This window comes from Polypterus senegalus, chromosome 7, assembly GCF_016835505.1.
Source record: "Polypterus senegalus isolate Bchr_013 chromosome 7, ASM1683550v1, whole genome shotgun sequence".
NCBI classification, from domain to species: domain Eukaryota; kingdom Metazoa; phylum Chordata; class Cladistia; order Polypteriformes; family Polypteridae; genus Polypterus; species Polypterus senegalus.
This window is the reverse complement of record NC_053160.1, coordinates 55,070,015-55,093,281: the sequence shown is the minus strand read 5'-3', so window position 1 is coordinate 55,093,281 and position 23,267 is coordinate 55,070,015. Positions and strand designations below refer to the sequence as shown.

The following is a 23,267-nucleotide window of genomic DNA, read 5'->3' as shown; positions in this document are numbered from 1 at the left end:
TGTCTCAAGGGTTCAGAGGTTAGGTATTTTTTTTATTAAGTCTGAGGTCCAGATAGCAGGTTTGGTACAGTATATAAAAGCCGATATGTGCAGAATGCTAAACTTAATTTGGTTATAGAGTTCAGCTGTAAGATAACAGGTAGGCTTCTCATATTTACTACGCATTTTTCATCCACACTTTTTAAATGTGAATCAGGGGGACTCAAAAAGCTTGGTCAATTGCTGTAGCAATGACTTGGAATGAGTGGAATAATCACTGATCTGTCACTTTCCGAATTTTTACAAAATTATGCGTATCAACTTCTTGAACCTTGCCTCAAGTGTTAGATTTATATTTTGCTTTGTCTGTTTGAGTTTTACCACTGCAGTTTTCTCCCATATCCTAAAGACATTCTGAGTGGGAAACTGTAATATAGGCCCAGATAGAGTTAGCAAGAGTGTGCCATATGATAGCCTGGTGTCCAGTCTACTCTTGTTCTCAACCTTAAGCCCGGTAGTTCTGGGATAGGCTCCTAAATCTACATTTAGTGCATTGAGGAAATGAAATAGATTAGAGTGGTGCTTCTGATGGGTGACTTAGAGTTTATCATAACAGTAATGCTAGTAATTCCTCAAGATAACAATATCTGCTATATGGAGTACATTACAGGTAAAAAGAATAGTAACTTTTTATAATAAATTACATTAGGTTTGAAAAGTGCAGAATTCCCTTTTGTTGTAGTAAAGAAACATTTGCTTACATACAGTATTTGTATGCAATGATTGGTATAAAAAGGCTTATGGTAGGAAGGCTGTAATGAAATACATGGTAATTTCACTAAAGCTAGTTTAGTTCACCACCTGTTTGGCTGTTTTTGTATGATCCATAACAAAGTGTTTAGTAGTATGCCGGAGCATTCTGCATTGAGTCGCATATGGGCTAATTTAGATAGATAGATAGATACTTTATTAATCCCAAGGGGAAATTCACATAATTTCCCCTTGGGATTAATAAAGTATCTATCTATCTATCTATCTATCTATCTATCTATCTATCTATCTATCTATCTATCTATCTATCTATCTATCTATCTATCTATCTATCTATCTATCTATCTATCTATCTATCTATCTCTCTCTCTCTCTCTCTCTGTCTGAGCAGAGAGAGTCAAAGGTTGGTTGAATCAATGTTTATTTTGAGTTTAAATTTAAGTGCTTGAAAGCTTCAGGTGAGTGTTAATCATTGTAGGAAAAAAAGGAATAATTACTGAAGATACTGCGAGAAATAACATGTATAGTACAATACAAGTTTATTGAAAACTTTTTCATATTGGTGCTATTTTTATTTTGTTTCAGTTGTAAATGGCAAGCTCAACAGGAAAAAAATCTAATGTCTTTGCTCTAACACCTAGAGCTGGATAACAGTGGCTGTTCCTACATGAGTGAGTTAGGATTGTTGATTTTAATTATTTACAATATTTGTAATTACTACAGAATTTCCTGCTCCAATGTTCATTCTATAAAGAAAGTATTTTTTGTTGATTCTTCCCTTTCCTACCAATGATTATTTGCTAATATGACTTGTGAGCAAAGGTAATCATTGTATATCTGTATATTGTGTGCTAACAGATGTATACTGTATATCTGTACAAAGTCTGTTATACAATGTACTTTGAATTAGGTGGAAAAAAAAATTACTATGAACCAGAACTGTGTTGGGTACTGGGATGACTAGGTACAGCCTGTGATAGTGAATTCTTATTGCATGACCCAGGTTATTGCTGCCTCCCAAGTAAAACTTCCTTTCAATTTTTATTCGATTGTTATTATTTTATATATTTATAATATTAATAATATTTACTTTAATTTTTAATAGGTTAATTTGTCAGTTGTGTCCTTTCATTCTTGAAGGGTCTACAGATGATTTGTAGGTTTTCTCTGCTGAGGATGCACAGTGCTTTAAGTCCCTCGATTGCTTCAGTAATTGTGGGCAGTGCCCGTGATTACCTCGTACATTGTGTAGAATTTTCCCTGTTATGCTTTATAGTACTGCCACCTAATAAACTGAATGCTGCCAGGAGTGTACGTAGATCATTTGTATCATTTGTCTCTTGTGAATAGATAGTGTGGAGAGGGGGGCTGGTTGGGGTAAGGATTCTGGAAATTGGAGAAATAGCATCAGGGGAATATTAAAACATCATTGCAGTAAAGTGTTCCAAGTGATAATTTCACATATCGGGAGATAATTATTTTTAAGCTGCTATATTTTGAATGATAACCAAGTGCTTTTATGTGTTCAAACTTCGTTTCGGTCCTAATGGGCTGAGGATCTTGTCTTGTCATCACAATTGCAGTTCCATTCTCTCTGGGAAGCTGAACAGCAGATGTTGGCAGGCAGCCCAATCTGCAGGGACCAGGCGGAGGCACAATTGATATTCCCCGTCTGTCGCATGCTTGCACTAGGGTCAGTGCAGAGCTTCCTTGGGAGTTTTCTCTTAATAAAGCCGTCTTGGTGAGTTAAGATTTCACACCCGTGAGCTACATCTGTCAGTGTTTACAATTACTAGGAGTCCTCAATTAATTTGATAAAAATCACAGAATATAACAGACTTTTCCAGAGCAATGTATCACAAACATCCTCAGGCTGCCGAGCTCCCCACCCCCTACGTTTGCCATTCCAGGATTTCAATGTAAGTGAAAAGAATAAAAGATATCTGCATTTTAAAATGTACTTAGATCAATCTCCTCCTTAATACCATTAAGAATTGGGTCTATTTTACAATTTATAATAAGTTTTGCTCAAGAATCTAAAGATTCATTTAAGTGTTGGGTGTGCAATAATGCTTTTTGCTGGCAAATCTGTCAAGTTCATCAAGCAGAAAAATGCTTTCATGTGTCAAACAGGATGCTAATGTTTTGTAAGTTTGTTCCGGTGCCCTCTATGGAAAAATGCTAAATTGTGTTTGATTTCCAGTATATAACACAGTAACATTAATCGGCCTGAGCAGTAAACGCCAAATCCACAAGCCTTGTAGTTTTCTAAGGGCATCTTGAATCTTCCAACATAACTCTCTTTGTGTATGTGTGCGTTTGTGTTTTTTTTTTCTTTATTTCGTATGACACCAGAAACAAGATTCCCCAAACAGAAAATTGTTATTTACACTGTTGGTTTTGATGCACTCTTGTATGTTGTGACCCTTTCCTCCTTATGAGGGAAGCATTTAAATATCCTAAAAATAAGCTTATTATTGCTTTGTGAGATTTTCTGCAGCCTATCCTAACATTCAGTGCCCTTAGCGTGCATTGTTCCTTCAATTCACGTGTGTAACCCTCCTCAGTGTGATAAAGTTTGACAGCAAATCAATAGTTTTTTCATGCTAGATTTGGGGATGATTGTCATAATCCTGATCTAGGGCTTTGTCTGTGTCTAGGAATTCACCTTTTTTATTGCAAGTGATGTCCTTAAAAGATAGCTCTTGTCTTTTACTAGGAAATTTGACCTGAGGAAACAACAATAGCATTAAACAGCACTCCATTATTACAAAGGCGATATTTAAAGCCTTCCATTATTGATAATTCTGTTTATAGCTGAAAGAAAAGCCCTGTCCAACCAACATACAGCTTATTGATTATTATTTTTTTTTTTTTAGCTCTTTAAGTTTTTTTTTTTTAACTGTAGATTTTCATTTGTGAAGTTTCTCTATGTAAATGATACACATGTTGAAAGTGAAATGTGTTTAAGCTGAGGTATTTAAATGCATTCATTCATTCATTCATTTAATAGCCTATTATACTGTATATGGTATATGAGGAAGCTCAAGTTACAGACAGAAGCACTAGGGGTACGATAAGCACCCTTCTTCAGCGATATGGCTAGTCAATCACTGGGATAAACAGATATTGATTTAAGTTAACTGATTTTTTTTTTTCTTTTTGAGAGAGGTTAGCTGTGTGCATAAACGTTAGTTGGTGTCCTCTAGTAACAGAGGTGTAGCTTCAAATATGTTCTTGTTTTGGTTTAATGTCATCTCTCCATGTCAGTTAATTAGTGAATTGATCTCTCAAGGCAGGCTTATGGAAATATGCTTACCTGGTACTTTAGTGCTGTATAATTTATGACAATTATCTTTTGTTGTTTATTCCACTTTTCAAATATGTACCAAAAATATTTAGCTCTACTGGTTAGCCAAAAACTAAACTCCACAATGAATTCCTGCTTTTCTTCCTTCTGCTCCTTTCTGCTGCCAAAATATTGCATGTAATTCACAAATGATGTAAAAACTAATTACCAAAGAAAATATTCAAAGAAACTTGTAGCTTTATGGCAACAGAGTTGAAATTGAAGTAAGAGTACATAACGCATGTATCGGTAGAAATTTAGCATGAGATTACCTTTTAGCTAAATGGTTTTGTACACGCACTTCAGTTGAGGTGATTACGTCTAATATTTATAGCTTTGGACACGCAAATTCTGCAGCATCACTTGGAGCTTTGGCATTATTTTACATTTTCCACATGATTACTACCAATCACTGTTTGTCCTGAACCACAGTATTGTTTGAAGCTGTAAATATTCCCTTTTCTGTCTTTGTAATTTTGTTTTTTTTTTTTCATCTTCTACTTGTATTTGTTGTGGTGTAATAATAAAGAAGGCTGAACATTTTCATATCTTTGCAGTCAGATATTCTCATGGTGTAAAATATGTCCTTATTTGTCTAAATGCTTGGAAAAATGTAATATTTCCCTGGGTAAGAAAAATGACACCCCAAGTTCTCAAACCTCTGTCAATTTGTAATTGAAGCTGCGGCATTCATGTTAGCTTCCAGAAGATGTGCCCCTAGGGGTGGAATGTTACTATTAAGGGAGACCTGTAAAGAAATGAGAGGTAACCCAGACTTCTTTTTATTTGGTTGAGTCTTCAAAAAATATATATATATTTTTGTAAAAATGTTATAGTTGTGTACTTTTTGATTTGCTTTTGTTTAATATTTTCTCTGGCACTTCATAGATCACTATTAATAAGCTGCTGCAGAGATACCGTAGATACTCATGTATAAGTCGAAAAATGTATGCCTTAAAATTCATTCAAAAACACAAAGTCGACTTATCCACGGGGCAACACTAATTTCATTAAATAATTCTTTAAACTATGAAATACCGCACTAGAATTTGAGCATTAGCTTTTGCAGGTTTTGGATAACAAACATACCATTAGCTGCCAGTAGATGGCGGTAACCAGAAACATACAGTATTTCGGACCATAAGGTGCACCGCATTTTAAAGAGCAATATCAATGAATGGGTCTCGATTCTGCTGTCATAAGTATCTTCGTTTGTTACATACGAAATAAACGGATTGGTACCGGAGGTGTGCGGTTGAATCTCCGAGTAATACTCTTCACAAAACAGTTCAGGCTTTATAGCGACCGAGTCCGCATGTTCTCGGAGTTCGGTCCAGGGCGTCTGTACGAAAGGGTTACAATGCCGCTCACATTCTCGTCCGACAATCCCATCCTCGACACTTTTCTCCCAGTTTACTATTGGAAAACGGTGGGACATAGTTTCCTCTTGCGTGGGCGATGTCCTAAAGGGGTTGGTGCTAATTGTGGTGGCTGGAAAACTCTGCTTCCAGGTCAGCGTCTACCCCTAGTTTTGTCGCCATTCACTGTTTCCTAGTTACACACTCCACCGAGAGAATGCACCAGTTTTCTTTCAGTTTTACAAGCTTCATGTCACTCACTAGTGCTGGAATAATCCCGGACGAGCCCCCAGTGTTACCTTTCCTGCCTGTCTCCGGACCGTGGTCGGGTGGCCAGGGGAGCTTCTCCTTCTTCGTGTCCAGTGGTGTGAAGCTCCAGGGCCAGAGCAACGTGCTCTGGGGTAAAACCCTGTCCCGGAGTTCCCTTCTCCTAATTTACAGCAGGGAGTGACACACAAGGCTTGACTGCTCAATGGTTGACTTTATTATCTCCTTCTTTTTAAGGTGCCTGTTTAAGCTCTAGCTTAACTATAATTCTTAACATACACATTTTTAGGGTAAAATGAATTTATACCGTAATTGTGAAACAATAACTTAGTCTTCATCTCTTACCCTTTTAACACCACAGTGAAAATTACATATCAGTTATTAATGTAAGAGTGTGTTGTAGTTTTCTCAATTTCTAAAATCCTTCAGAATTGGTCAGAATAAAGATTGCATACAATGTTTATTTCCATAGTTATATATGATGTTTTGGCAAAGGCACTGTGTAAAGCAATCACTGCCTGTCCAATTAAAGCCCCTGACTCACTGTGTGACCCTGAGTGAGTCTCTTAATCTGCCTGTAACCCTGTTGTCAAAAATAAATGTAAAGAGTTATGATGTTTTCTAAAGTCACCTTATGTAAAGGAATCGGACTAATTTACAAGAATGATATTAAGTCACCTATAATGATTATTTTATAACGATAGAAGGTTACAAAAATTTCTGAAGAATGGTGAGTGTTCAAGAAAGGTCTATAATTATATATCCCAACTCTAATCCTGTGTAATTTGGTTTGAAAATCTAAAGCAATGAAAACATTAATCTTAACTAGACTTTAGTAATTATTTTAACAGATTTCAGGAAAATGTAAAAAAAATCAATTGAGATTTTAATTTAGGATATGAATTGTTAAATAAATCCTCTGTGTATGTATATTTTATTGTCTATATTGTTTGGTCAAAGCATTGCTTTTTGTGTGTTTGTTGCATGGCTTTTAACTACACTATATTTGTGATAAATGCATAGTGTGCTGAACTCTTAAGTGGAACCGTTATTATTAAGAATTCATTGAACCTAAAGTTATCTGTATTTCAAAGCAAACACCCACTAAGACATCCAGTATCAAACTTCTTAACCTTCTTGGCTTTAACCCCAAGCATGACTCAGGCTTGGAGTTCTATGTAAGTATAGGGAATCCTGGATCAGTATAATGCTGCCATCTTGTGGATGAAATAACTTCATTGCCCGAATTGAACGATAGTGATGATTTGAATTGGTCATCAGACATTGACACAGATAGTAAAACTGACAACTGTTAGGTATATTCTGACCTGCCAAGTTTCAGTGATGTTTGTGTTTGATAATGGCTTCAAACTACAAATGACAATCCTGCACCTCCTCATTGTCAATTTATGGGTATCCCCAATGTAAAGATTATTTTGTTGATCATGATTATTTCAACTACAGGTATTTACAATTTGTTAATGATAGTCTGGCAGAGAAAATAGTTTTGAAATGAATCTCTATTCTGAGCAGTGTTGGAAAGGTCACAGTAAACCATTTGCTTGTCTCAGGTACTGCAGATGACATGTGGTTGTCTCTCAGTCTTCTGATACTGAAAAGCATAGTGGGTAAACTAGTCCAGAGATAGTACTGATATGCAAACCAGTTGTTGCATACACCCATTTTTGGCAAAGCTACGAATGAGTGTTGTTTTTTACTCATTATGAAATGACTGCATTTCACTTATATGGAAATTGTGTAAAATATGCGATTTATATCAATCAATCATCAAAAATATGCAGAAGGTATATATTCCATATGAGGACATAATTATTGATGAAAGTTACATCTAGCCTGAAGAAGGGACCTGAGTTGCCTTGAAAGCTTAAATATTGTAATTTTTTTAGTTAGCCAATAAAAGGTGTTGTTTTGCTTGACTTCTCACTACATTCATAATGGCTAACACCCTAGTACTATAGGTTCCAAATGGGCATGATTCAGTAATCTTGTTCTAGATGCTATGTAAAGCAAGTTCTGGGTACATCTAACTTAATACTTTACACCAGTTGACGGACCAAGAGGAATGGCAAGTACAGTCAGTTCAATAGTGCAGGTCAGGCAGTAAGATGATATCCTCCTATGGACTAGTAACAGAAAAATAATTACAAGAAAATCTTTTGGTATCCGCTCGAACAGTGCCTATGTGCATTGGTGACTGTTTTGAAACACATCACATGAAGCATTTATACTAAATCTGCACCAGTGAACACTAGACATATCTTTCCTGTTGTGTTTATGTTGACATTTTGGTATTTACATATTTCTGTTACACTTAATAATATTTTTTATTGTTGGAAAAAAAATCCACAAAGTTTGCTAATTTTTCCCGGGTTAACATAACGCTATGTAGGTTATAGCATTTTTCAATAAATATTTTATTTACTAAAAAGTGGATGTTGAATAGTCAGGGTTTTCTAAATGTAAGGTTGCAAGTTATGTTACCATATTTTGAGATAACATAAATAATCCATTTTATTTAGGTTTGGGTCAAAGTCTTCTTTACTACACTCCTAAAGATTGTCCCACCTATTTACAACGTCTGTGCTTTTAAGATGCTTTCCAAGTTCTTTCACCAGTAGCCAGCTATAGACTAGTTGTTGTCAATATACTCTTGATATGAAACACATAAAGAATAAGAACAGTTTTGGTCAGTCTGTCCCAAGAAGAATCCGGTCCAATTATTTTAAGTTTTAATAGGTAGTATTTTCAACATTAAGAACTCTGGCAGAAATTCAGCTTAAACACATATATTGCTAAAAGCAGTACTACTGTTCTGGGTCTGAATCATTGACTTGCAAGCAGACTGATTCACCGGTAAGCCCACTTGTGTCATGAAAGTGGGATGCTGTAGTGCTCCTGCCCAAAGCCATAAGTAACGACCTGTATCATTGGTGCCATGACATTAAATTGAAGGCCCTCTCTGCATCCATCTGCAGTAGCAGTACTCACAGAAAGTGTACCACCCAGTTTGACAAGCCATTCACCTTCACCAACAACTAACATCAAGTGGACTGCTTGAAATAGCTACATACTAGCAGCTGAATGTGAACATAAAGAGGAAGCCCCAATATTCAGATACTGTGGAAGACATTACCATCATGACAGATATTGTACTAGTTTCTGAATCTTGTAGGCAAGTAGATTTGGCTGAACAGATTGTGGTTTAGGAGGACTGGATAGACGAGATAAGTGAGTGTAAGTACACAACTATGCAGACTTGGTTCTTGAGTGCTGCAGTAATGGTCTGAATGTATAGTGTGGTGATGCTATGCTACATAGGGTTTGCAGCTCACATTCTCTGCAAACACTATGATCAGATGTACATATCAAAAGAAGGCCATTCGGACAATCACCAAGGCTGCCAAAAGGACCTCTAGATGGTTGTGGGTCAGAAGGAATGAGCCATGGACTTGAAATGCTACTTGCACACAGGCTGGGATTTAATTCCCCAACCAGAACTAGATTATCTGGGAGAGGGCACCTGAAGTTGAAAGATGCAAAACAACCAATCACCCCAGTAACATCATTGATGTTGTATCCCAATGCATCCAGTTTCGGTCTCCTTTGATGATGCATAAGCTGGTTTTCTTTAATTTGAATGTTTTGTGGTGTTAGGTAGAACTGATGCCGTACTGGCCATAGTTAAATTATCTAAATGGACTACTGTAAATCAATCTAATTGCCTTGTTGCTAGGATCCTAATATGCTTATCAAATTCATCTTCCATTTCCATCATTTGTTTATTTTCTTGGTATTTTGGAATAAAAAATTCTCTCTAATTTTACTGGTAGCATTTTTGCTTGATTTACCATACAGAACAAGAGATCTAAAACATTCTGTGATTGAATATAGTAGGAACAAAGTACTTGTTTTGATTTAGAATTCATAGCTCAGTCAAATCTTTCACACTTAGGGAATACTATAGCAAATGGTCACTGGGTGCTGATAATATAAGCCTTTTGTGATGATTGTAGTTTTTAATACACATCTTCTCTAAAATATTATTGCCAGGTACTTGGACAAGCTACTGTACGTAGTCCCAAACCCTAACTTGAAGCTGATATATAACAATGCTATCTGGCATTAAGGTGGTAATGCAAATCTCAGAATGCTTACAAGTAAGATAAGAACTTTATTCATCCCAAGGGAAATTCTTATGTCATTGGTATGTTCAGTGCAACACAAAAAATAAACATAGTACAATAAAGATTTAAAAAGAGAAAAATAGTAATTGTGCAAATATACAAAAATATGACAGTTGTGCAAATGTACAAAAATATAACAGATTATTATTAAATAGAGATTATTAGTGTAGGTTATGAAAAGTGACTTAGTACTTGTGTCTGAGTAAAATGAGCTAGCCGCTTGTGGTGACAGGATGGGACAAACATACCACCATAAAGGCTGAAAAAAAACACCTACGGAACGAAGAGGAGTTATAAAACATTATTGCCATAGGCAGGAAAGATCTTCTGTGGCGTTCGGTACTGCATTTGTGGGTAATGAGTCTTTTGCTGTGTGTGCTCTGGTTGTTCCTCACGGAGGTGTGCATGGGGTGAGAGGGGTTGTCCATGATACTGAGGAGCTTTTTCAGCATTCTCCTCTCGGACACCTCCATCAGATCCTCTAGTTTGACGCCTAGGACAGAACCAGCCTTTTTAATCAGCTCGTTCAGCCTGTTATGATCAGCTATCTTCACCGCGCTGCCCCAGCTCACAGCTGCAAAAAACACCACACTCTCTACCACAGAGTGATAAAACATTGTCAGCATTTTCCGGCATACATTAAACGACCTAAGCCTCCTCATTAGGTAGAGCCGGCTATTCCCTTTCTTGAGCACAATGTCTGTGTTCTTGGATCAGTCAAGTTTACTGTTAATGTGTACTCCCAGGTACCTATAGTCCTCAACTACTTCAACCTCCGTTCCTCTGATAGTGACGGGGTGGGAGGGGGAGCCCGCTTCCTAAAGTCCACCACCAGTTCCTTTGTCTTTGTGATATTTAACTGTAAATGATTTTGCTCACTCCACCCAACAAAGCTTTCCACCACACCCCTATATTCCTCCTCCTGACCATCCCTGATACAGGCCACAACGGCATAGTCATCAGAGAATTTCTGCAGATGACATGACTGAGACCTGTACCTGAAGTCAGACGTGTAGATGGTGAAGAGGAAAGGTGATAGGACAGCGCACCCGTATTGCTCATGATGCAGACAATGTTGAATCTGAACTTAATTTTATGCCTTTTGCAGGATCTGAAGAATTTTATAATGCTACCTTTTTCTGTTTCTTGCCTAGGCTGAAGTAAACAATCCTGAATTTGTGTCTCATGACATTTATTTTCTTGACCAGATTTAATAGCTGAGAGAAATGCATCTTACAGCATAAGATCATTATGTCACAAGACCATCATTTTTACACTTGACACTTGTGGCTGGAACAACACACTTGACACTTAATAAAAGCTTTAAGTGACAAAAGCAATTGTTCTCATTTAGTTTTTAATTAACTTGCAATGCTTCTTTTAACTTAAGCACCCTAAATGACATTTATTTTTATCTGTAACAGAAGACCAGTTTAAGAAAGAAAGAAAGAAAGAAAACAATGCCAAATGCCAAGAGTAAGTGGGTGTCTTCTGAAATAGAGAAGATCTTCTTTGTCATAAATCAGATGACTAATATTGTCAGTGAGGTTTAGAGTAATTCAGTAAATGTACTGTAGAATGATTCATAAAAATACACCTGTTGCTTAGTTATTTAGTAATGGAATGGAAGCAATTAAAAGTGCAGTATTAAGGATAATCCATTTCTTTATAGGAACAACTAACTATGATCTCCAGCTGCTAAACAAACAACACATAGCATTAAAATTCAAACTTACCAAATTGTTCAGTCTTTTATTTTAATGTTTTACTAGGTGTTTAGTAGGTGTTGAGATTTTGCATTTTTTATTCTGTAGTTTTTCTGTCAGTAATCATTATCTGATCCTTTTAAACCTAAATTTATGTTTCACATGGAAAGTAAGCTGGTTTTATTTAAACTAAGCACAGTACTCATAGTTTGCATCTTGTTTCTCTGAGGATATGTGTGAAACTTATAATTAATGTTGCTGACCATCATCCATGGTGATATAAGAACCACAGTTCTCAGATGCAGAGGACTGATTGCTAAAATACACTATAATAATATTGTAATTTCACTTATTTCACTTGTAAAACACCTGAAGATTCAGAGTACCTCTGTTTCTATGGTGGAGATTGTCCCTGACCTTGCATGTTCTAGTCTGTGTGTTAAGACTGTGTTGACTCCATGTGCCATGTGGCATAAACTGACACTAATGTAAAGTATGCTTTTCTCATTTTTTGCTTTAAACATGTAATTTTATGTGCACAGAAGAGCTGAAGTTCACCTTTTTATTATGAATTAGTCTCTTTCATTACAGAAGAAACAAACTCTCTTTTAAGCACTTTAAAGCAGAAAGCACTTTATTTGTACTCTTAGTTATTTGGAGAGCAGCAGTTCTTCAAAGGAACCAAGTGCTCTTTAGAGGCAATGTCAATTATTATCCATTTTGAACAATGAATATGTAGATTAGGAATTCCCAATTTCTACCTAATCCATAGGTTTTCTAATGGTGTAATAACTATGACTGATAGTTCTGTACTCATTACATTAATTTGTATTTTAAACATGTTAGTTGTTCCAAAGAAAAATGTTAATTAAACAGGGTATATCACTTTTAAGAATGTTATTAGCAAGGTCTTTTCTCTTGTTCTTCTTCCTCTTTCAGCTGCTCCTGTTAGTTGTTGCCACAGCGGATTATCTTTTTCTATATCTTCCTGTCTTCTGCCTCTTGCTCTGCCACATCCATCACCTGTATGTCCTCTCTCACCACATTCTAAATCTTGTCTATGGCCTTCCTCTTTTCCTTTTGCCTGGCAGCTCTATCTTTAACATTCTTTTCCCAATATACCCAACATCTCTCCTTTGCACATGTCCAAACCAATGCAATCTCATCTGTCTCACTTTGTCATCAAACCGACCAACATGAGCCAACCCTCTAATGTACTCATTTCTAATCCTGTCCATCTTTGTCACACACAATGCAAATCTTAGCATCTTTAACTCTGCCACCTCCAGCTCTGTCTCCTGCTTTCTGTTCAGTGAAACCGTTTCAAACCCATATAACAAAGCTGTTCTTACTACTGTCCTGTAGATTTTCCTTCTCTCTTGTCGATAACCTTCTGTCACAAAATACTCCTAACACTCTTCTCCACCCATTCCACCCTGCCTGCACTCTCTTTTTCACCTCTCTTCCACAGTCCCCATTACTCTGTACTGTTGATCCCAAGTATTTAAACTCATCCACTTTCGCCAGCTCTACTCCTTGCATCCTCACCATTTCACTGACCTTCCTCTCATTCACACACATGTATTCTGTCTTGTTCATACTGACCTTCATTCTTCTCCTCTTTAGAGCATATATTCACCTCTCCAGGGTCCCCTCAACCTGCTTCCTACTCTCGCTACTGATCTCAATGTCATCAGCAAACATCAGAGTCCACGGGGACTTCTGTCTAATCTCGTCTGTCAACCTGTCCATCACCATTGCAAATAATAAAGGGCTCAGAGCCAATCCCTGATGTAATCCCACCTCCACGTTGAATATATCTGCCACTCCTACCGCAGATCTCACCACTGTCACGCTTCTTTCATACATATCCTGCACAACTCTTACATACTTCTCTGCCACTCTCGATTTCCTCATACAATACCACAACTCCTCTGGAGGCACCCAGTCATATGTTTTCTTCAGGTCCAGAAAGATACAATTCAACTCCTTCTGGCCTTCTCTATTCTTCTCCATCAACACCCTCAGAGCAAACATTGCATCTTTTGTGCTCTATCTTGGCATGAAACCATACTGCTGTTCACTAATCATCACCTCCCTTCATAACCTGGCTTCCACTACTTTTTCCCATAACTTCATGCTGTGGCTCAACAGTTTTATCCCCCTGAAGTTACTACAGCTCTACGCATTCCCCTTATTCTTAAAGATCGATTCCAGTACACTTTTTCTCCACTCCTTAGGCATCCTCTCACTTTCCAAGATTCATTAAACAATCTCATTAAAAACTCTACTACCATCTCTCCTAAACACGTCCATGCTTCCACAGGTATGTCATCTCGACCAACGGCCTTTCCATTCTTCATCCTCTTCATAGCTGTCCTTATTTCCACCTTGCTAATCCATTGTACTTCCTGATTCACAATCTCTACATCATCCAACCTTCTCTCTATCTCATTCTTTTCATTCATCATCCTTACAAAGTACTCTTTCTATCTTCTGAACACACCCTGCTCGCTTGTATGTTTCGATATTTATCCTTTATCACCCTAACCTGCTGCACATCTTTCCCAGCTCAGTCACTCTGTTTAGCCAATCGGTACAGGTTCTTTTCCTCCCTCCTTAATGTCCAGCCTCTCATACAACTCATCATATGCCTTTTCTTTAGCCTTTACCACCTCTCTCTTCACTTTGCTCCTTATCTCCTTGTACTCTTAACTACTTTCTGCATCTGTCTGACTATCCCACTTCTTCCTCACCATCCTCTTCCTCTGTATACTCTCCTGTACTTCCTCTGTCCAGTTGTCATGCCAAGCACCCTCCTTGCTGTCACCCTTACTAATTCTGCTGTAATTCCCCAGCTGTCTGGTAACTTTTTACTGCCACCAAGTGCCTGTCTCACCTCCTTCTTAAATTCAGCCTTACAGTCTTCCTTTTAGACTTCCCACCATTTGATCCTTGGCTCTGCCCTCACTCTCCACCTCTTCTTCTTGATCTCCAACGTCATCCTACATACCACCATCTTGTGCTGTCTAACTGCACTTTTCTCTGCCACCACTTTTCACTCTTTAATATTTCAGATTGAATCTTCTGCATATAGGATATAATCTACCAAAGTAATTGTCACTGTTGGTACCACATACTGTAAAGTACATACATTATTTTTAAATCAAATGGAAAGTGCACAGCTTCAAACTTTAATGTTAGATCTTGTAGCTTATAAATGGACCTAAACGGTTACTTTGCAGACCTAAGTAACTTTAACATCACCAGTGAAGAAGCATTATTAACAAGCAAAGAATTTAATCTTACAGGGGAAAGCATGGTCCCTAAAATAGCTACAGTATGTATAAATAGAGTTTTACCTAGTCTACTTCAAATATGGACATGGATGGTATTACACGCACGAAGGAGAGATGGAATGGGCATCTGTGCAAATATTCATTCACATAGCTGACAATTAATTAGCTAATCCATTGGCTATGCTTCAACCTTAACTAAGCATTTGAAATGCACACCTGCGCTTTGCTGAAACTTGCACTACTGGATCTGCAGTGTCAAAGGAGAGATCTGAATGTTGCCAACTGAGCTGTGCATTTTGGTTTAAGTGTACCAGCTTTACTTTTTCATACATGTCGAATGCAGGGCAAACTGCTGTTGTTACATCTGCCTTTATTAATGTGGTCACATTTTAAAGAAAATATTTAAAAGTGGATCAGTGTTTTATGTTAATATGCTAAAAGGGTGAAAAGCAATGTTTTCGTGTTTTGATATATATGATGTATGGGGCACAGATCCAGCCTTTATTAATCACTATAAATAAAATTATGTCTAGATATCTGTCTTTGAGTATGTATTTATTTCATGCAAAGATTATGTGATTCATTTTTATGAAGCATTTGTGGAATTTTTGGTATAGGTCAACTTGGACTGTAGGCTACTAGAATTTTCTTATGCACCATCTTGAAACAAAATGGGAATAATGCATTGAAAACAATGAATTATGCAAAAAATAAACTGATAAACACTTGATTATTGGGTTGGCTTTGGCCATGTTTATATTTAAAGAATTTTAGCAGCAGTGAGAACTTAAGGTAGTAGAGAACTAGGCTGAAGCCTTAAAATTACAGTCGAGGACTGTAAGGACTTTTGTGCAATTTAAGCCCTCTAAAACCGTGTACTGGGACGTAAACCCAAATTAAAAGAGATATCTTTGGGATCGGGAGAAGACACATGCGAATTTAAGAAAAACTTACCAAATGAGTGAAGAATTGACATGGGATGAAACCTTGGTGCCTAAAGCTATCAGAAGCAGTGTTTTCCACCATCACCATTTTTACACTAAAAAGAAAAGGTTAGGGGCACATGTCTTAATCAGATGTATACATGTGTATATACAGGATATGTCTATATATATGCATGATCTATATTTAGTTATGTCATTTATCAATTTAAATGGTGCTGTTCAAAAGTTGAAGGCCACTCAAGAAAATTATTTTTTAAGTTTGTTGTCTGGCTAAGTCAGTGTTTGTTCATGAAAACACTATATATATATATATATATATATATATATATATATATATATATATATATATATATATATATATATATATATATATATATATATATCATTTGAATTAACATTAGCATTTATGCAATAAAAAGTAAGAATGTCTAGTGTTTTCCGAAAACTAATTACTATCTTGCTAGGGCAACATAGGTTTGTTTCTACAGTACTTCTGGTGTCCCAGCCATTGCATATATTGTATTTGTTTAATTCTGCCAAAAAGTTCACCTAATTTAATTTAATGATACAATGGTTAGCCGAATCACATGTGGTAGTGGGGCAGTTTAACAGGGGTGTATTGGCACCCTAGTATTTTTTTATATATTTGAAAGGTGCTCAACACACATAAAATCATAGGTTTGTATGAATGGGGCTAGCAAGAAATAATCCTCAGACCTGATTGCTTGATAAAAGGTTCAAGCTGTCATTAAGAAGTTTAGAGAAAGTGGAACAGATGAAAATGGAAAATGGCATGGACTGCCCAAAAATCATTCAGGGATAAAAGATAAGAAAATAGTAGCAATTGTGGAAAGAGCAATCAGTTTAGCCCAACAAGCTCGCCAATCCCGTTCACTTAGATTCTCCAAAATAATACCAATTTGAGATTTGAAGGTCCATAAAGGCCTATTTTCTCCTGTACTACTTGGTCATTTATTTCATGTGTTTATGGTTCTTTGTGTGAAGAAAAACTTTTTAACATTTATTCAAAATCTGCCCTTAGCAGCTTTCCATGTGTGTATCCATGTTCTTGTTGAATAATTTATTTTAAAATAACAGCTGAGATTCACTGCACTAATTCCCTTCATAATTTTAAACATCAGTTATGTCACTTCTTAATCTCTTTGCTTAAACTGAAAAGGTTCAACTGCTTTAGCTTATACTGCTCAGTCCCAGAATCAGCCTAGTCACTCCCCTCTGGTCTTTCTGTAGCACTGATATGTGTCTTATTTTCCAAACATGGAGACCAAAACTATACCCAGTGCTCCAGGGGCCTCATTAGTGTGCTTAATAGCAGAAGAATAACCTCCCTTGACTAATACTCCGCACCCAGTGCCTTATAACCTTAACATCCTTTTAGCATTCTTGATTGCTTCAGTATACTGTCTTGATGTAGATAGTGATGACTCCACTATGACTCTATTATCATCTGCCTGAATACTATCCTAGTGCCTTTGCAACAGTTTAGCTGATTCTACATCATGTCTCTTTCCACCTAGTTTGGTATCATCTTTAAATTTAACCAACTTATTGATTATAATCTTGTCCACATTGTTTATGTTTATTAAAAAGAGCAGCAGCCCCAGCACTAATCCTTGGGGGACTCCTTTTCCACTTTTAATAACACCTAATTCTGAAAATATCACCTCATTCTAAACTATTTGCTTCTCAGTATTTCACCCATGTACACACTGCACCTTGAATTCTAATATCTTTTAGTTTGACCACTAACTTTTCAAGTTTTACCTAAACAGAAGTCTTCTGACATTTAAGAAAAATAACCTCATATGCACCTCTCATCATATGCTTTTGTTGTTTTCTCATGGAAGGAAAATGCTTGCTCAGTTTCTGGTAGAGTCATCTGACTCCAAAAATACAAGCTTCAACAGTGTGAAAAAGTCTAAAGGAAATGGGCTTACATGGCATAATAAAGAAAAGAAACCATTCTTGCAGAAAGTTAACAAAAACAAGGTAAACTATTTAACAGATCCTAAAGCATGGAGGAACGACCAGTGACTGAAATGTTTATAGACCTAAGAGTGCATCTTTGAAAGTGTGTTTTAACAAAGACTTTGGTATCTTTGAAGAAACATACTGATTTCTTTCTGCAGCCTTCTTTAAAGCACAGTTGCAATTGTTGTGGTCTGAGGGTGAATTTTATCCATCAGGAAATCTTAACAAAACTGTGGGACTGAAGACTGCTGAGAAATATAAACATATTTATTTTGTCAATACTGTACTTTCGAGAAAATGGCTTATTTGCAAACACGTCAACTGTAATAGTATCAGGTTATCAACCTCAAAGCCACAACCTCAACATAAATGAAGCTTTGTCCAATCACCAAGGAAAAAAAAGAAAATAAGATTTATGAAAAATCATTTAGGACACTTGTAACAGTTTACCACAGGACTACTTGGAAAAGTGAGATAGCACTTTTCCAAATTAAATGAATTTAGATATGACAGAAAAACCCATGCATACATGGGAGGAACAACTTCAGAATCTGTCATTTTATGTACGTATATAAAGTGTTATTTGCAACAGAGAAAAGGTGCTTCTGGGATGCTGGGCTTAGAGGCAGAGTCAAAAAAAAAGTTATCTTTTTCACTGTTGCTGATGATATTGGCATTTGGTGTGTATTTAAGGAAGAAGCCAAACAAGGACCTGTAAGATGTGTTTTCCACACTCCAGACTCTGATGTGCTTATCATCTTATGCAGTTGTGTGTCTAGGCTTTCCCCTTCTTTTTCTGTCCTGGTTAAATCTAGTGTCTCTCAAGACAGTAAAAGACACCCTTGTATGAAATGATCACTTTCTTGGAATTCTGTCGGACGGAATAACTTTCATTCTGCAAAAAAAACAATAGGCTGACGTGTTTTTTGAGCAAATTTGGCCATTTTTTAACCCAGAAGTAAACTTTAGGAGTGCCAGTACCTTGCAATCCAAGTTTGATAGGATAAGAGGGTTCAGTAGTCCCAATGCATTTAGAAAGTTTTCTCTAATAAGCAGTTAGCATTTATACTTGACTAAGAGTAAGCTATGGTAGTTTACCATTAAAATATTAAAGTAATAGCTGCTGAAAATGGGCTTTGCAATCGTATATGGATAATAAAATAAAAATCAGTTATTTCAAGCATTAATAACAGTTAAAAACACTGTTAATGTCTTGGCTATATTTTAAAATCAGCTTAGTGGTATCTTGATAAAAAAGCATTTTTGTTTTAAAAACAAAAATTTCTGGGTGTGTCCAAACTTTTGAGCGATACTATATATAATATACACACAATTGTATGTATGTATGTATGTATGTATGTGTGTGTGTGTATATATATATAGACACAAATATATATATATATAGACTCTAATTTAAAAATTGGAACAAAACAAGGTAAATGGATAATAAAAATTATAATTTAAAATGCAACTTCTTCATCTCTGTTTTTCTTCTCTCCATGCTGCTAATTTATGTCTCGTAGTGGGGAAGTAGGAAGGATTTATATTGATCATTTTGTTCTGCTTGTACACACTGTAAGGTAGTGAGAATAACTAGCTCTTGGGAAATGTTTTCAGATTGGTAAATCTTAAAATGCTTGGTGATGCTTTCAGTTGAGACCAAGTGTGTATATGTAAATGCCTTAGAGTTAATGCCGGCACTGGTGGTCAAGCTGCTTTTTCCTGGAGTTGCCATTGGAGATGGCGACATATACTCTGATTACTGATGCCCTAGCATTTAGGAATTTATAGCTTGCGTCTAACAGGATAAATATGATCCAGATTCTTACAGTAGGCAAAAACTGGCTGCTAGTATTATGATCTTTAAGTTGGCTTTTTATATTGTTTTAACTGAAAGAATTTTCTAAAATTAATATAAAAAACACTTAAGCGGGAAGGTAGCTTTATTGTTAACAGAGGAGGTCAAGCAGGATGCCAGTTTCATTGTGTGAAGAGATTGAAAATACAAACAGGATTTCCTTTGTTTAATTGTCACCCTGACTGCGAGGGAGAAACAAAAAGTGTCTGCTGTGTGTGGTGAATTGATGTGATGTGATACATGAGCCCACTTGCTGCTGTGCTGAATAGTACTGCAAGCACTGACAGTGTCCTGAAGTTACTGGAGTGAATAACCAGGGGGATGTCAGCTGACTTTGTTGCTCCAATGAGATAAGCTGTGATGTAAGTGTTTAGCAGCTGCTAAGATCAGATTTAGCGTGGTGAGATCTGAAGCGGTGCAGCATGGCTCTAATGTTGTGGGGAGGAATGAGAGAACGTGGGCACTATCATGGATGAGTCCAGCATACTTAGACGGAGAGGGTTACAGGTAGGAACCTGATTGCTTATTCCTTTTATGCTGTACTTCATGGTAAAGGCTGAGCACTTAGAGACATAAAAGAATATAATTATTACACTATCAAAGTGCTCATGTTTATATTTTTAATGTTTTTTTTTCAAGCAGTATATTAATTCTATGCATAACCTTGCAGGTCATTTATAAATGATAAATATGATTTTGGTTTCATTCCTTTCAGAAAATAACAGTAGATATAAACCTTACTACTTTTTTATGACTTTATATTTTATAAAGGTTTGTTAGTGTGTGTCTGTTTTGTTTGTTTTAATGTGTTGTATGCAGTGTGTTCATGATACTCACATACTAAATTCAATTTACTTCATCTGTAGCCCTTGCACTTTTCATTATTTTTCCCTGTCTCAGACTTTTTTTTTCTTTTTTTCCAAGAGACATTCAAGCCACGCTTACAAGTTCACATATCACTGTGCTGTGTTATGCTTGAGGGCTTTTTTTTTTTTATATACTTGTATTTAGAAAATTCTTTTCTTGTGATAACTGACTGAGGCAGTACAGCCGCTCTGTGTATGCCTTTTGAGCAGAGTCTGACTGGAGTCTAATCTTTACCGCGCTGTTACTTGCATCTGACCGTCAAGCAGTAACATTATTATACTGCTGCATGTGTTCTTCAGCTGTCCTTTTCTGTATCAAACAGTATAATCTGGCACAGAGCTGCTGAAAGTTTGCATTCCTTCTGTGTAAATTGTATTGACCATAATAAAAAAATTCTCAGACACTTGTGTTGTAAATTATTGATGCTAGTTCCTTTTGGTGTGAAATGAGAATGACTTACTGTTTACTAACAGTGTACTGTTGTAAATTTATGAATGGAAGCGTAGCGCCTGTACATACAGCAGCATACACTAGACTCTAGCCCTGCCCTGAAGCATGCTAGTAACTTCGCTGATCTGCAGCTATTTATTACTCTACAGTGATAATCTTATTAGGAGAAAAGTTTATAGGTGAGTGTGTTTGCAGTTGTTTATGGAATATTTTACAGATTTATTGAAATATGTGAATCTTAAAATATGATTCTAGAAACTGAATATTTTATGGGGGGGTTCAGGAATTTTAATCTGTTTTAGAGTTGATGTAAGCTTCTTGTCTTTTTTGTAATACTTTCTATTTTTGTTATATCACTGAGCAAATTCTAACTTTCTGTGAAATACATTGGCACCTGTTAATCTGTTCAATATAAATATCAAGTAGAATATATACCTTCAGCTGAAAAATGATGACCAGTTAGATGCATGGTAATGCTGATGGCACAATTATCCGGAATTTGTTTTTCTAGATATTTTAATGCTTTTGCTGGTTTGTCTTAATTAGAAATTCAGATTACCTCATAAATCAGCACAGTAGGTCCACAGTTTTAAATATCTGAGATCAGCTCATGGCTTTGTTACAGCCTGTGTGAAGTTTACATGTTCTTCCTGAGTCCAGGTGTGTTTTCTCTGCATACGCTGATTTTAATGCCCATGTTAAATATTTGCAGATTAGATAAATTAGGTACTACAAACACGACGGGGTCTTGCATAGAAGTTAGCATTATAGCCACACTGGCTCAAAGTTCTGGGATGAAATTGCAACCAGTCAATTGACTGCATGGAGTTTCCACATTCATGTCATGTCTGAGTTATCCAAAAGGTGTGCATTAATTAAATTGGTGTCTGGAATGGCACTCCATCCTTTTCTGGTTCCTGCCTTGTGTCTAATGTTACCAGGATAGACTCTGGCACATGTGACCCTGGCCTAGACCATAATGGTCTGCACAAGTATGTTTTCCCAATTTAGTTTATTTTTTTAATATTTAGAATTTTATATGTGTAGGTCAAGTCTGGATTTTACAAAACCAAAATGGAGAGGTAATCTTTTCAGTTAATCACTTTTTTCCACCTTTCTAACCTTTATTGTATCCACCCTATTCCTGGAAGCAAAGTGAGTGCTGCCATCTTTTTTTTTTCTTTTATCTGCCTCATGGACTACCTGTTTGCATATTCATGTTGCTGGTTTTACATCACACTGCTCACTTGAGGAAAGATGTAGCAGCATCTTTGCTCACTTTTCCCTAATATGTAAGGCAGTCCAAACCTGGGTCCTTTTGGAGGCTTGCCAGTGACCACATAGTTAGGCCAGTGGATTTTAGCAGTGGCAAAGTGCTTGTGTGCAATACACCATTATAAGTTGTGCCATGATTTTGCATAAGGAGAAGACGACTATTGATGAGATGACAATATATATGCTGATAGTGCAGATTTACTTGTGATGATGAGTTATTTGTGAAGTGAAACTCTAAGTTACGCTGACAGTTTAGGTTGTGTGAATTATTTCACCTATTGCTCTGTGGCACTTTTTGCTGCTCTTCTGCTATAGAAATGGGAGGAGAGATGTCATCTCTGGCTGAAGCTGCTTAATTTGAAAATGCAGTACCTGTATATGAAACTGTATGTATTCTTCTTACACGTCTTTGAAAAGTAGGTGACAGACAGGCACCCCTACATTGAAAAACAGCTTGGTATGATGCCTATGTTTTAAAGAAGCAAAATGTTCCACTGCAAAAAAAATAAAGGTTTGTGGAGAAATATGCTAAACTCAAACTGTCCAGATAAAGTATGGAATGCTGTGTTTGAATCATTTAGTGAATGATGTTTGAAGGTTTATTACCTGTTGAGAGCCATACTACTACTAATAATTACATTTATAAGCACTTTTCTCGCTGCTCAAAGCACTTTACTTAGAGGGGAATCACTTCAAGCACTACCAATGTACCACACACCTGGATGATGTAACAGCAGCCATTACTGCACCAGTACATTCACCACACATTCGCCATTAGGTGGTGAAGTGGTTGGAGAGATAGCCAATTTAAGACAATGGATGATTAGGGGGCCTGAATGAATGAGTCCGTAATGGGCGATTTAGCCGGGATATAGGAATAAACCCTACTATCTTCAAAAGATGCCCAGGGATCTTGAATGACCATAGGGAGTCAGGACCTCGGTTTT

General features: G+C 36.6%; 1 protein-coding gene across 3 annotated transcripts in view; it reads left to right on the top strand.

Moving 5' to 3' along the window:
- Window positions 1–23,267, top strand: part of mast4 (microtubule associated serine/threonine kinase family member 4) — a 454,258-nt gene that overhangs the window by 160,027 nt on the left and 270,964 nt on the right. The window contains exon 1 of one of the 3 annotated variants that reach the window (XM_039758651.1): window positions 20,143–20,235. The exons of the other annotated variants lie outside the window; for them this stretch is intronic. Within the exon in view, the coding sequence (XP_039614585.1) occupies window positions 20,197–20,235 (39 nt within the window). The 5' untranslated portion in view covers window positions 20,143–20,196. Of the gene's footprint in view, window positions 1–20,142; window positions 20,236–23,267 lie in introns of those variants that run through there. 3 annotated transcript variants of the gene reach the window in all.